This window comes from Condylura cristata, unplaced genomic scaffold (assembly GCF_000260355.1).
Source record: "Condylura cristata isolate star-nosed mole 26May11 unplaced genomic scaffold, ConCri1.0 scaffold00018, whole genome shotgun sequence".
Taxonomy (NCBI): domain Eukaryota; kingdom Metazoa; phylum Chordata; class Mammalia; order Eulipotyphla; family Talpidae; genus Condylura; species Condylura cristata.
Window position 1 is genome coordinate 20246841 of NW_004567119.1, and position 15693 is coordinate 20262533.

A 15693-nucleotide genomic window follows, 5' to 3' on the forward strand; every position below is an offset into this window, starting at 1 on the left:
CTAGTGTATGTGTGTGAAGTGACAGGATTATAAAATTAGATCAGATCACTTGGGGAAGGTTTTCTTGAGAATGACATTTAAGAGATTTGAAGGAATAATTACAACTTACAGCACAGATGACAAAATAAAGTATACAGAGTATTTCCCTCCCCTAAGTTGCTATGTATAATTACTAACTGATTATCATGTATTTTTACAGTATGTCCAGATGGAGTTTTTGACATTCTCTCACCATATCACAGGAGAGACACTGTCAACTAATAAACTTTAATCCCAAAGGGAAACATCTTACCCTGCCTGGTTTTGCAGTAGACCTCTACTATACAATAGGAAAACTTCCACCTAGATCCACCATATCCCTACTCTATACAGCTTCAATCAAAAACCACTCTCAAATATTGAAATGTACTTGACAGGTTGTTTGAGCTCACCTTCCGCCGGTATCCATCACACACTTCCCCAAAGTGCAGGTACACGGGTAGTGATCATGCTGCATGCCCAGATTGTGCCCCAGCTGATGTGCCATTCTGCTCGCAACTATATTTAGATCAGGCAAAAGATCCTAGCGCAAAACAAAAAAATAGGCGTAGGACTTTCTACTAGGTAGCACACTATATACGTAGTGCTTTCAACTAATGGTTTGGAGACCTGGTTCCAGTTTTCAGTTAACTAGTCCTCAGTTAACTAATCAATTGTATTGGGCAGAGACAATAAAGGAAATAAATCCAAAGCTTTGTTTTCAAGAATTTGAGTGTTTATAGACTTAGTTAACCTCTTTCCTGAACCTCATTTTTTTTTAAATGATAGATAGTTGTGCCAATGACATTTCAGTATTGCTGATTCTAACATTTTGTGGCATAGTAAAAGTCATTGTTAGAGTTATATAGACTCATTCTTACAAATAGATAAAAAAAACAACTAATGTCCTATACAATAAAATAACATCAGTCCTTCTATAAGCCAGATATTCAAAGGAGGTCAAAATAAATAGATGTGAGGCTCATATTATTGATGGTAATCTAACACGTTCAGCCTTGCTATGCTTCTCATAGTTTCTACTCCTTGGAAAACGGAGGGTCAGGGATGTAAAATCCCTCACTTGTGTTTTAATCTCTGCATCAATGGCAGCAATTGATTTCCAAATACAAGTTGGATATTAAGTTACTATAAAGGGAAACACTCTGAATTGATGAGTTTGTCTCATTTGTATGTGAAATTTTAAAAAACATAGTTTATAATATCATAATTAGAGAGGTAAAAGTCTATATTAGATTGTATGGACTTCATTATGCAAGTTTATATTAATAAAATAGTATAGACTAAGGAATACTTATTTAAGATTGAGTTTTAGCAAGACTGGTTGAGCATAGCAACAACCAGGTAGAGGTATTGAAGGAGACAAATCCAAAACTTGATATTTTAAAGATACTTTTAGATAAGGCTACTTGGACAACATTTACTAGAAGCTTGGTAACATGGGAAAGATCAGGTAAGCCAGGGGAATCAACTGTGTGTGGATCTAATGCTTTCTGAAAAAGTGCTGTAAGGCACCCTTGATAGGATACACCAGGTGGTTTACACAATTCTTGATTCTCAGCACAAGAGCAATGACCTTCACTTGCTCAATCAGCCACCAAGCTTTGCATACAATATAAATAACTTATAAATAACTGCATTAAATATACAAAAAGTTCCTCCAAAAGAACTACTAATCATTGTATGTTAATATGTATCTAATGTCTTTAAACACCCAATAACACTGGTTTACCTTCATTGTTCATATAAAGTTTTTATAAATTTTTTTTTCATTTAATGAAGGAGACATGAGTTTCATCATGACCTATTTTGGTGGGAACATATGACAAGAATGTATATGTGCTCTTTTTCAAGAGAAAGTTACACAGACATTTAATTCAACTACTTTGCTTAAGTGATATAATATAAATCAAAAGAAGCCCACCTTAACGACACTTGAGGAGTAATAGGGCAGGCATATGCCCCCTGGGTAAGAAGTTCCTTGTGCATGTTTGTAGAGCCACTTGCCGCTGTGAACAGAGGCAAATATATTCTTCAATCTGAAACATTAGCTTGGTTAACACAAAGAGTGAATCACAATGAACTCCTAAATGCTAATGTCTCTGTGTATGAAAGCATCTTTTTTTTCTGGCATTCTGGAATTGAAGATGACCACAGTTGATATTAATGTTTTTTTTTTCTTAATTTGTGGTATATTAGACACTTTAAGGGCATTTAAAGAGATGCTAATTGACTCCATTACTCCAAAGTAGTTCTTCTATAGTTTAATATTCCTTAGGTTAGCAGGACTGTGTGAGCCACAGGGTTGACACAAGTTCAGTGATACTATTTTTTTAATCTTTTCCTGTTGGATAAATAAAGTGCTAAGGATGTTGAACAACAAAAATGATAAAAATGCCCCCTTTTTAGGAATTAGAATATATAGTATTCTAAGTAAATCCAAATCTTTTCTAGGAATGTTAAAAGAGTAGTTTTAATTATCAGATTCATTATTAGTTAACTTGAATAGTGGTGACATTGTTCTTGAAAGGCTGGTAGTACACACTTTGATGAGGAATGATGTCCAGAGAATGAGGTACTTTCCAGAAAGGTAGGCTTCCAAAAAGGAGTATTGACCCGGCATGTTATGGATGAGTGGGAGTAGTTAGTGTTGAGTGCTGAGCAATAAAGGAAATGGACTGTAACAACATTTTGCTTACTTAATGACATTTTCATTCTTGCCTAGCAAGAATGAAAGAAGAAGAATAGAACAATAGAAGAATAGAACATTTCTTCCCATCTAGAATGAATCACTATTAGAAAGATCATTAAAAAGCTCATTTGCAGGTCCTCCCTGGTAGCACAGCGGGGTAAAGCACAGCATTAAGAAGCTAAAGCCCCTTCCGCATGAGTTTGATTCCTGCCTGACCCGGAGGTGACCACATGGCGTAGCAGACCTCTCCTGACCCACCGCTGCTCCCCTCAGCAGTGCACTTCAATGACCTGTCTTTTCTGCTCCCCACTCTGTCTCTGGTGAATCCTCTCACCACCCCTGCACCTCTGGCCTGTACCCCAGTTCTGTATGCACAAATAAATAAATCTTAAAAAAAAAAGTTCATTTACACTTTTTTTTTGTATAGCTAGAATCAATGTTTTGTTTCATCCCTGTTCACTACCCAAAAGTCAACTATTTTAAAAAAAATGTTGTTGGCTTTGTTTCTCTTGTGAAAATACATAAAAGGTATGAGGAGAAATACAGTAGTTACATACCTGAGTAGCAGAACATGATCAAAATTCTTCTTTTTCTTAAGGACTACTTCTTGCCAAGCAGAAAAACGCATTAAGGTAGTTTCTAAATTTGCATCTATTTCTATCTTGTCTCCATTTGTCCACATTTCAAGGCCAACTAGTGTCACGTGAACATCTAAAGTTTTATAAATCTGTTCAAAGGAGAAAACATTATTCAGAAAGTCACATTGTGGAAGGATCTTTCGTCACTACTAAATTGTTTGCATTACAAAAGTAATTTTAGCGTGTGAGGTACATAGGTAAAAAAGCAAGACTTCATTTTACAAACTGCTGTATTGAGTCCTGGGAGAATTGCCATGGCCAGCAGAATCACATGACTAGAATCATCAGATTCTCCTTGAAACTACACGCCTCTCAGACACTGGGCTCAGGATACAGCTAACTAAATAATTTATTAAAACTGAAAATTATAACTGAACTAAAAAACGATTTTATTAACAATGGTAAATGGTGGAATGATGTTCATTATTCATTTGTTTGCTTTAGCAAGTGAGTTGCTTGTGGTAGGTCAGAAAGCTGATAGTGATATTCAAACAACACAAATTAACGTTCAAACTCTTCTCTATGTTTGATTTTTAGGAACATTTTGTTATCTAAGAAGTCTGATTAAGGATTGCTCAAAGCAGAAAAAACAGTTATAGCCAATATGTCTTCTCATTGTTTCCCATCTACTACTGCAAACATTTAATGATAGATACTTTGTATTTTTGCTAACTTTGGTGAAGGGAATATAAAGAACAAAAACTAGTCTTTATATTCGGCTCACTGTGAGGGTTTGTATATTCCTCTCACTGTTAGGATAGTGATAGACAATGAGACACAGGAAGTAGGAAACAGGTGACTTGGAGAGACAAGTATTCCACTTCAGATTGTTGCTACCTTTTATAAACAGTGATCAGAGGACTTTGAACTCCTATAATCCTAGATTTAAATTTGGGAGTTCTACTTCTGGCTAAGATGGACAAAGAGAAAGTCTCTAGTTACCAGTACATCCAATACTCACCTTTTTCTTTCCCCAGATGCATATGGACATTATTGAAGTGCACAGAATTGGCTAGACCAGATTAACCATAAAATAAACCCTGATATATGTGGAGCAATGGAATCAAATAATCATATTTTCTAAGTACAACAGATATAAAATTTGAAATCAATAACATAAAAATACATTAAAATTCTCTACTTGGAAATTAAATAACACAGTTATATAAAAAATAGTCATAAGGGACATTAGAAATATTTTTTATTGAGTGAAAATTGAAAATAAAATATGTGAGAACCAGTTAAACATATATAAGACTCAGCATTCTTGGTCATTAAAATAATGACCAAGTTTGTTTGCCCATACATATGTAGATAAATGGTTAGTGAAATTTTATTCATTATAATAAATAACTATAAATAGATCAAATATCCCTCAACTGGCAATTGAACAACCAGTTGAGGGAAACAATATTTCTCTCAGCATCTGTTTCAGACCCCCTTCATTTTAGTAATAGAATCAGGAAGAGTTAGAGGGTGGCATCTTACAAATGCATGTGAAATTCCCCTATTGCTTTTTTTTTTTTAAGTTGTAACTATTTCTATTTTAGTGAAGTTAATGATTTTAGTGCCTTTAATTGAAACACATCCCCCGACTGCTAGTTTACTAGGTGAATGTTCATCATCTGAACTTTTTATGAATGAGGATCATCACAAAAATCCAGCAGATGTCTATTTTAAAAAGTTCTTTCTATTTGTATTTTTATTTTAATTCTAACATAGCAAATCTTACCATGTTGATATAATTAACCATTCCCCAAACACGATTCCTGAGGTTACTGTGATGATTATTTCTGCGATACTAGAAATAGAAACAACAGATCAACATCCATTGATATAAGGAGTTGAATAAAATCTCAATGAAATATTTCACTATAGTAAATTATTTCAAAACAAATATCATCGGCATTCCTTTCAGTGGGCTCATCATAGTGGAGTCTATGCCGAACAACAATGTTTGACATAAAACAACCAGCACAGCACAGCAGCAGTTTCTAAAGACATGCTTCAACGTGGCACTTCTTTAAACATTTCTTTATAACTTAATTCCACTTGTATAGCCCGTTATATCACACTGATTTAGTAATCCAATTGTTAGGTGTTCTTTAGGGTCCCTATTTGGCAAATTGATGAAACGAAACTTAGGAAGCTTCACAGCAACCACTATAATGTAGATCACAGCAATGTAACCGTCTCCTGTGTCCAGGGAGGTCACTGACCGAGGAACACATACTTCAGGATGCACTGAGAGAGCAGAAAATTGTGACTCCCCTTTTCCCTGAAAAGACTCCATAAGTGAAACCTACTCTCCTGTTCCAATCTTTTCTATTTTTTCGTTTTCTTCCTACAAATGAATTGTTTCACTATCAGTGTTATCATTTCACAACATTTTCAATTTAGACCTCATAAATGACACTTAATAACACAACGTATCTTGTAGGAGTAATGCAAATAATCAGGTTTATCTTCAAAAGAAAAATCAAAATAAACATGTTCTTTATGAATCCTGTCAGAATCCTTTAGTTTCATTACAATTTTCTTTTCAAGGAGAGGCTACCCCGTATGGCTCTTGGCATTATAAAATAGATTCTACATATTGTGATTAACTAAACCTTTGGCTTTTACTCACTGCTATGGCATATGTTCTTCATTTTTAGCACTTAGAGATTCTCTGATTTTTTTAGACTCTAAACTGTGAACATAGTCTAATTTTTATACACTGTTCAAACATTTGCACATGTTCACGGTGGTTTCCATTTGGCCTTGATTTGCTATACCATAAAAAGGGCCATGCCATCCCTCAAGTTACGGTCTAGGGAAACTGAAAACAGCAATTTCAGCTGAGAATGGAACTCTGTTAGAATCACAACTGTTGTTTTTTTTATAAGGTTGAATGAAAAATAAATATTGAAAACTTACCACACTATCATCAGCAACAATGAACAGTTCAACATACTTTTCTTTATCGATAATCTAGAAATTTATGAAAAATTTAATGAAGTATAGTAAATATTCTCATTTTAATATTTTAAAATATTCAAGTTGGAAATCCTATTAATAATGATATGGGAAATTTAAGTCCAGAAATATATCAAATAATCTTAGGCATTCATCTGAGTAAAAACATTGTATTATTAAAATATGCGATCCTATATATCAGATTTTAATAAACTTGAAACAATATCCCATATCTGATTATTGTTCCTTTACTTATTTATTATTTCAAGTCAAATAAGAGCTAAAAATAGGGCCTTCCCTGGTGTTGCAGCAGGTTAAAGTGCAGAACAAATTCGATCCTTGGCCGGGGAGGTGACCCACATGGCTGCAGCTGCTCACCTCACCAACTGCTCCTGACCCGCCAGCTGCTCCTGATCTGCTAGTTGCTCCCACCTGCTGCTCCCCTCAGCAGTGTGTTTCAGTAGCTCTGCCTGTTCAGCTCCCCATTCTACTTCTGGTGAATCTCTCAACCCCTGCCCTTCTGGCCTATATCCCAGTTCTTGCATTCATAAATAAATAAATATTTTTTTAAAAAAGTTAAAATTACTATTAAAAATACTATTAATCAGTTTGAAACATTTTTCCCATTTACAAAGTAAATGCTCACAAGGCACAGGCCTGTGAAAAACATCCACTTGTAGCTGAGTGCTAGATACAGGAGTGGGTTTAGCACTGGCTGTGGCCTTCCTGCTCCTCACACTCTCTCCCAATTCCCTACCCTGAAGTAGTCTCAGTTCTAAGGGAAAGTATGTCCAAGTTGTTAGTTAAATATCTGTATATATAAAACTAATGCCAAGAAATTCTAAGTTTCCAACTCTCAGAATTACTCATTGAGTTACATACATATCCTCTGAGCAAAAACCAGAGATAAAATTCCAATATTGGACTTAGCTATTTCTCATTCTTTTATGCACTAAAATAATCATCTCTCAATTAACTTATAAATCAAAAAAACATAAATTAAGCACCTAACATATTTCAGACATTGTCTGAACCTTGACTATATTAAGAAGATGAACATTCATGGTATTTAAAAGCTAACGAACTAGTTGGATCTTAATGGAAGATGAACTCATTGTATAGAAAAGCTTAAAACACAGAGGACTTTCATTATGGAATCATCCTTCCAGAGCTGAATTTAGTAGTTTTAATTATCCTCAACATTAGAATACTTGACCTTATGAAAGAATGAACCTGGCTTATCATGGAAAAAAAAAAAAAAACTCCCAAAATGGTAAAGGTGACAAAGATATAAAATGGCTAGGATAGACTCTGAGATGGTAAGTTTCATTCTTTCAAGTCAATTATAGGTTTAATGCAGTAAGTCTTTAGGTAGCGTTATAGACATCCTCTTCCTGAAATTATGGGCAGCTGAGATTTCCTGTAGGGAATAAGCACATTCTATATAGATCATAACAAAAGTTTGATATTTGAGATGTAAAGCAATAAAGAATCAGACTCAGCATGTACATTTCATTAGTAGTCTCATAATCTCTTTTTCAAGATTATAAAAGAAATAAGCATTTCAGCTGGGGTAAAGAAAATTTTAAAATAAAATACTCACTTCCATTTTTGAGTCATCCATGGATTTAGTATTATCCTTTGGAACTTCTGTCCTGGTAAAATTGAACTCTGTACAAGAATGATTGGCAACATACTGTGTCTTGGGGTTATATTTGAAAACCAAATGTTCTCCATCATCTGTGTATTTTACTGGTTCAATGAGGTATCTTTGGTCATAGATCCTGAAGAATCCCCTATGGAAATTGAGAATAAAATAAATATATACCCAAGATTTATTCCACTTATCAACTACTTTACTACACAATAATGGTCCATCCAATTTTTATTAACTTTATCTTTTTAAGAAAGGGGAACTAAAAGATTACAACTTTATGAGCATTCGGCCAATTATATTGTATGATAAAGAATGACATGATATGAGATCATTGATTGAAAAGTAAAGCTTAATATGCTTATTAGTAAAGCTTTGTATGATGCTATTCATCTGGATTTTCAGAAGTTTGACATCCCAATCTCTACTTTGGCAGTTAGGTGGAGTAACAATGGCCACTTGGGGTTGTAGGCCCTTGGTAAGGCCAAGTTTCTATTATGCATTAATTACAGAGTAAATGTGTTAAACTATTATATGAAAATTATATGAAAATTTTATCTTTAGAGGGTTTCTTCTTCTTGAAAAATATTGGGAACTACTTAAAATGAAGTCCTTATCAATGAAAACACAAGTTTTTTTCCCTTTTTCTTCTCACATCTTCCTCTTTTTTCCTTGATCCCAATATTTAAAAAAAAAAATATACAGAGGCTTTATTCCTGACTTTTTTTTTCTTATAGCCTGGAAACATTGCGTAATTTAGTGAAAATTTGTGAATAATCGTAGTGTAGGAATTCACAGGATTAGAAATCAGAAGAACTGGTTTTTTCAACTTAATTCTATGACAATTAAATTTTCATAGAATTAAATGTCCAGGAGTAAGTCTCTGATTTCAGTATCCTTATCTATAACACAAGAGGATAGGTTACCAAGATCCTTCTTTCTAGCCCTGAATCTTTTCCTCATTTACTGCAAAACTTGTCTTGCTTATGGTTGTGCATTATATATCTTTTGGTCAAGGAACTAACAATGGGCTGGAGCATATGCTCACATTGACAAAATATGGCAGATTTTCCTATCTTCCAGTGTTGCTCAGAAAAAAAATAAGTGAAGTGAACATCTGGGAAAACCCATAAGAAAACTCATGATGGAAATAAAAAGGTACTGAACATTACCTTAGACCATTACACGTGCTGATACTAGCAGCTGAATCAAGTTCATGGATGATAGATCCTTGGTAAAAGCAGTGCTCCTAAAATTATTGAAGAGGCTATTGACATAAATGCATATGTTGACATGATATAAATACTAATATCTACATAGTTTCTATTCAGAATCATAGGTATTCGTTCTTACAACTTACACTTATTTTTATTCATGCATTCATTGATCATGCATTCTTTCATTTGGAAAATTTGGAACTATTTTAGAATCCTTTAAATCACATGTTTACTTTCTGTGAAGCAATGTATAGATTATTTCCTCACAAATTGAGCCAACTTTTAGTTCATGATGCCAGTCTCCAAAATGGGACACTCTTCCTTAAAAATATCAGTTACTCCATTTTAAATCTTTACAAAACCAATACTCCTGTGCTATTATAATTTTTCCGTAGTTGCCTATGAAATCAAGTCAAAATTTTTGATGATCAGTAAAATTACGTCTCATTCTCCAATCAGGTTCCATCATGTCATTCACTCCTTTTTCTGCTTAGTCAAGTTAGGTTCTTCACCACCGCTACCTGGTAACTCCATCAAGTTATTTCTCTTTTCATTATTTGCATCTATTCAGCTCTCTTGCTTTGTTTCCATGGCCTTCCAGAAACCTCAGACCCTTATGTGCTTGTAATGATCTCCTGTATAATACAATATTATATAATTTTCCTTCTGTCCTATTTTACACTGGTTGCAGGGTGGCTTAAAATTCACTGTTGATGCCTGCCTTAAATGAGGAAATGGGTTTAAAAAGGGCACTTTTGGGGCCCTCCCTGGTGGCGCAGCGGGTTAAAGCACAGCACTGAGAAGCTAAAGCCACCTTCGCATGAGTTCGATTCCCGCCTGCCGCCTGCCCCGGAGGTGACCACATGGCGTGGCAGACCTCTCCTGACCCGCCCGCTGCTCCCCTCAGCAGTGTACTTCGTAGATCTGCCTGTTCTGCTCCCCACTCTGTCTCTGGTGAAGCCTCTCACCGCCCCTGAGTCTCTGGCCTGTACCCCAGTTCTTTATGCACAAATAAATAAATCTTTAAAAAAAGGCACTTTTGGCAAGAGAGAACAGTGTTGTCCCTCAGCAGAGAACATGGCCCAGAAGGGGGAGTAAATTTATAAAAATGAGTATGTATCCTACTGGATACATTTATGACAAATGCACAAAGATTTGGTTAGGAAATGAAACCCCTTGTTTCAGGACCTGAGAAAGAGGATGTGAATCACACAAGGGTCAAGTAGATGGAGGTTTTAAAATTGTTTCATATATTTAGGTACCACCCATTTCATTGCGTTATAATCTCATCAGTGTTCCTTATACTTCTTTGGAGTTCTGCTAGGTCATATTTTATATTCTAGGACCATTCTGTGTTGGCAGTCAATGAAGGATTAATTTCTGGTCTAACATGTTTTGATGCTGCTTGTAAAACTAGAATCAGGTTTCAAAAATCACATGAGGAAATACACAGATGAGACACAGGAAGGTTCTATAAGATACCGTCGTTTGAGGATGCTTGGTGATCTCTCCTTTTATGGAGTAAAATGTTTCGCTGTAATTTGAAGCAAGGAATTCCCTGAAAAAGAAGGCAGAGAGATATGAATTTCTGAAGAATTAGGAACAGATTAAAAACATAAATAAGATCAAGTTTCTACTATCTCATTGTATGAAAATATTTGAATGAATAAAACTCACAGATTTGGGAGGCTCTGGAGTTTGCACAAAAATAATTTATTTCATGGAACTAAGGGTACTAGGTTAGTATTGCCTACCAGAGATGTCAACATCAGGTCAAACTTCTGTGCATAGCAGGGCTGGGGTATGTTTGCCCAAAGGAAATCGTTGGACACAACACTCAAAAGTGGTGAAGAGCAGAAATAAATCTGAGGGCACTGGAACTTCTTAAGTTAAATAAGACAAATTGATGAAGTAAGGTCTTCCCAGTTTTTAGTTTACTCTCCAAAAAAGCTATTTTATGTCTATTTTAAATAATTTAAGTGACTTTTAGAAACTACAGTTTTCAATTTTTTTTATTCCACTGATTCATAATGCAGTGTTGTATTAAGTCTCTTGTCAGAGTGATTATACAGAACTCCCAGTATCTAAGTAGGCAATGACTCAGAAACTGGAGAAGAGTGACCAGCATGGTTAAGTTATTAAAATGAGATGGGCTTCAATCAAAAGAGTAAGTATTTAGACTGTCTATCGATAACAGTGACTTGAGGGAATCCCTTTACTGGCAGCTTTGTGAAGCTGATATACAACAGACTACTAAATCTATGAAGTGTTAAGTCATGGTAGAACTTACCTTGATCTTAAAAGGTGAAGTATTAAGATTTTCCTATTCATTTTTAATTCATACAATAATTCTTCTTCATAAGTTTCCTGGAAAACAATAGCCATCAAATGACGTAAATGTATGCTCATTTTGTATGTGTTTTGGGGGGTGGAGAGGAAACCACCACTCCCACCGGCTACCCAGAAATGATTCACCAGGAAAAATGATAAATATGGACAAGCGGAATTTGTATGAGTGCTGGTATATGGAAGATTTTGCTTTGAGCCATTTTTTTTTCTTTTGTTAATAAAATTTTATTAATTTACCCTTAGTTTATAATGCTATAAGCTTTGGGAGTATGAAATTTAATGGGAAATTTTTCTAGTTATAAAATAAAATGAAAAAAAAGGCATATTCTCCCCTTATTCCGAGATATAAACATTATTAAATACCCCTGAATTATGCCCACAATGGATCTTTTGCTCATGTATTTTTTAACAGCATCACATAGACTGTTTTATTATCTACTTTTTCACATAAAAATAAACCATGACCATTTTCCTATTCCCATAAATGTTCTTTTACATTATAGCCCAGAAGAACAATGTGAACTTATTTGACCTATGTTTATATCAAAAATTGATGTGGGGTATTCATTGCAGCTAGAATTTCATTATCAAAGACATGGAAACAATGGAACGTTTTGGTAAATACAGATTGTGCTGAAGAAAAAAATAACAATTTAGAATTTCACCAGCAATTTATAGTGATTCTTATTTCCTTGTTTAGATATTAAGAAAATTTTTCATGTAATAAAATACCTTATTGTAGTGAATTCTTTGATGAAAATTGGTATTGGTGTTTTTCTTTTGTTTAGTTATTTGTAGTTATCTAAATTTCTAATGTACATATTTTTCAACATTTTTTTCTTTTGTGATATATTCTTTATGGTTCATGAGAATCCCTTGTAACTTAAGGCACACAATTGTTGATCATCTATTTTACCCATTTCTGTATTTCATTGTTTCTCAAAGCTGTTATTACAGGCACAGTGATAAAATGGAATAAAATGGGTACAAGATGGCTGTCACTGACCTCATGAAAGTCACAGCTCAACAAAGAAGTAACCAGAAAACCAGACATGTAACTGAATGTTAGAACATCATATTAACAGAAAGGCAATTCCTGTGTCAAAGAAGTTACAAAGAGATGATGCAAGAGACTCACTTGCCAAAGTCCTGATGTAGGGAGCTCAGCATGCTTATGGGGCAGAGAGAATTTCAGTGTCATTCAATTTTGTTGAAAACTTGAATGTAAGTGGTGTTGAAATGACAAGTGAAAAGGTAGGAAGGAACCAAACATGTAGAACCTAGTAAATCTTTTTAAAGGATGTGGACTTTATCCTAGAGCAGAAAAACAAAGCAAGAGTTTTTGATGGGAAAAGTGCCCAAAATAGATGCTGTATTTTGATGACTTGGATAAGCAGATGGATAAGCAGAAATCACAACAGCAGGTAGGAAAGGCAGTTAAAGACTATTGATTAAATTCAGATGACTTGGAGAGAGAGCTGGCAGCAGGAATGAGCAAGAGCAGATCATTTGAAAGGACAGTTACATTCTGAATGTACCAGGGTTAGTGATTACTTGATGCAGGAGACAAACCAAGACTTAACTCAGGTTTCTGGTTTGTTTGCTCCATTAACTAAAACAAACAAACAAAAAAGACCTTCTGAAGTAGGGCAACTTGGAGAGAGGGCAGAGGGGAGTGTTGTACTTGTTGAAAGTGTGGTGTGTATTAGGGATCCTTTCTGTTGCAAGTTGAATACAAAATTTGAACTTTTTTTGATAAAGATCGAGTTCACAGGCAAAGCCAGGTGCTCAATAAAATCAGAAAGGTTGAATCTCGTTTTATAACATGATGAAACATCATGTGTAGTGTGTATGAGTGTGTCTATGTGTATGTAACAGGAAGACACAATGAAAGGTTTGGAAATTCAGTGTTTCACTATTAATGTTAACAAACTGCATGCAATCAGTCAAGGGTTTACTATTTTTAATATTGTTACTATCGTTTTAATAAATAGAAACAATGTTTTATTTTAGAATATTACTGTTTAATTTTGATTTTGTAATCATGTTATCAAAAAGATAAACTGCAAATTCAGAGAATCCTCATACACGTTGCACTCAGACTTCCTGCTGCTAACATCTTATGTTTCCGTGTGTATGTGTCAAAACTAATAATACCCAGTTGGTATGATCAATTAAAGTTCATATTTGCTGAGACTTCCTCTTTCCTCCCCGAAAGTCCTTTCACTGTTCAAGGATCTTATCTGCACTCTATTCAGTCATCCTATCTCCTAGATTCCTCAGTTTCTCATGTTACTTATTTTTGATGCCTGGCAGTTTTCAGGAAGACTGATCAGTGCATATTCCAATTTGAGTTTTTCTGAAGTTTTTCTCATGCTTAGACTGGGATGGTAGAGATTTGGAAATAAACACAAGATATGCCCCATATTCACATCATACCAAGAGTACATATTAACATGCTTATTTTTGATGATGTTGACCTTGATCACCTGGCTGAGGGGACGTTTGCCAAGTGTGACGTCACATGCGTTTCTCCTGACTTCCTGCGCTCACTGAAATGAGGTTACCAGGCACAAGTATACACAGTGGGGGAGTTGTGCGCCACCTCCTGGAGAGGGGAGGATCTACATTCATTTCTCAATTCTGCGTGGGACTTTTGTCTATTAATATAGGTTCACAGATTCAATTTATAATTTATGTCATAGTCCGAAGTTATAGAATTAATTTTGGTTTTTGGATTGTCCTATGCTCTTGATTACACTTTCCATTGTTCTTGTATTGTTCTGATATACTCCCATCAGTGTGGATGTGGGATTCGGAGATTTGTTGGTTTAAGAACTTCCTTATTTTTAAGGTACAAAAGATATTTCAAGCTTCTCTTGTATATTTTCTGCCCTTGTCCAGGATTACAGTGGGACTTTCAATATAAGTATTGATTCGTCTTAAGACACTTGATTCTCGAAGAAGCCCCTCTCCCCCACCGCCACCAGTCTGGCAACAGTGGTGGTAAAAACTTGGTTTAATCCTCTTAATTGAGTACAGACCTCCAACTAATAAAATTTAAAGGAAGTGAGAAAAATTGCTAATTAAGAAAAACTTTGACAAGGATTACTGAATAAAAATGGCTAGATATTATTTCCAAATCAAAGCAGGTAAAGAGCCTATCTCGAGCTTAAGAGAACAAGTCTCAACAGGACTATTGGGGAAGCTGAAATGTTCTTACTTTTTCTGAGAAATTTAAAAAGCGAAAGCCGAAAGTCTGCTTCCTCTGAAGAAGAATAACCATTGCACAGGGAAAGATGAACCATTTCAAGGAGTGCTCAAGTAAAAAGACACTCAGTATTTTCCATGAGCTGAATGATAAACTTAAACTCAAAATGCAAGTAAGTGCCCAATAATAAATAACTAAGGTTTTTGTAAACCATTGAAAAAAATCTAATATTGAAACTTGTTTGCATTATGGGTATTACCTGTTTTCTATACTCCACATTTATTATTTTGAAAATAATTTTTTAATGCTTTAAAATGTTAACATCTCAATAAATACCTAAGCAACAGGTCAAACAAGACTTTTTGTTGTTGTGAAGGTTGTTCAAGTTTACCGCACAATCTGTAAGGCAATAAACTTGCATAGCATCTGGGAAAGCAAAATGCTCAGATTGCCTTCCGTGGGCACCAGCGTAAAACAAAAGCGGTTTGTCTTAAGCCTGCCTGGAAATCTGCCTGGAGGAGTTAATAAAACTCTTCACACAAACCGGGCAATTCAAAATGGCGCCCCGTCCAACCTAGGCATCACTCCTTTCGTTTCCTAGTTTGTAGATGGGTTGCTTCCCCTCTCCCCACTTCCCAGGCACTGCTTCAAACAGAGTTTCTCCAGAAAACTGAGACTTCTGTTTTGTTTACTTCTGATCAGACCAGAGGTTGCATCCTACACACCCGTAAAGGCCCCACATCTTATTTATCCCATCAAGGCCTGTACCTCTATGTCATAGTCATGGCTGTGCCCCACATCTCTCTTCTGCATCAAGGAGAGTTTTCTAGGATAAACCAGTTCTTGACCCTCTACTCCAAGGATGGCCTTTTCTAAAAAGGAAACAAAAGGGGGAACAACATACCTGGCATTAACATCCACCCTCAGTGACTGGACAG

At 35.2% G+C, this 15693-nt stretch overlaps 1 protein-coding gene across 1 annotated transcript in view; it reads right to left on the reverse strand.

Annotated features, from left to right (window-relative positions):
* Positions 1-15693, reverse strand: part of ADAM7 (ADAM metallopeptidase domain 7) — a 32817-nt gene that overhangs the window by 16202 nt on the left and 922 nt on the right. The window contains exons 2-11 of the mRNA XM_012726819.1: positions 15524-15627; positions 11486-11562; positions 10678-10753; positions 9151-9227; positions 7928-8120; positions 6286-6339; positions 5099-5167; positions 3286-3455; positions 1961-2045; positions 432-562 (exon numbers count right to left, since the gene is read on the reverse strand). Coding sequence (XP_012582273.1) covers positions 432-562; positions 1961-2045; positions 3286-3455; positions 5099-5167; positions 6286-6339; positions 7928-8120; positions 9151-9227; positions 10678-10753; positions 11486-11562; positions 15524-15627 — 1036 coding nt within the window. The remainder of the gene's footprint in view (positions 1-431; positions 563-1960; positions 2046-3285; positions 3456-5098; positions 5168-6285; positions 6340-7927; positions 8121-9150; positions 9228-10677; positions 10754-11485; positions 11563-15523; positions 15628-15693) is intronic.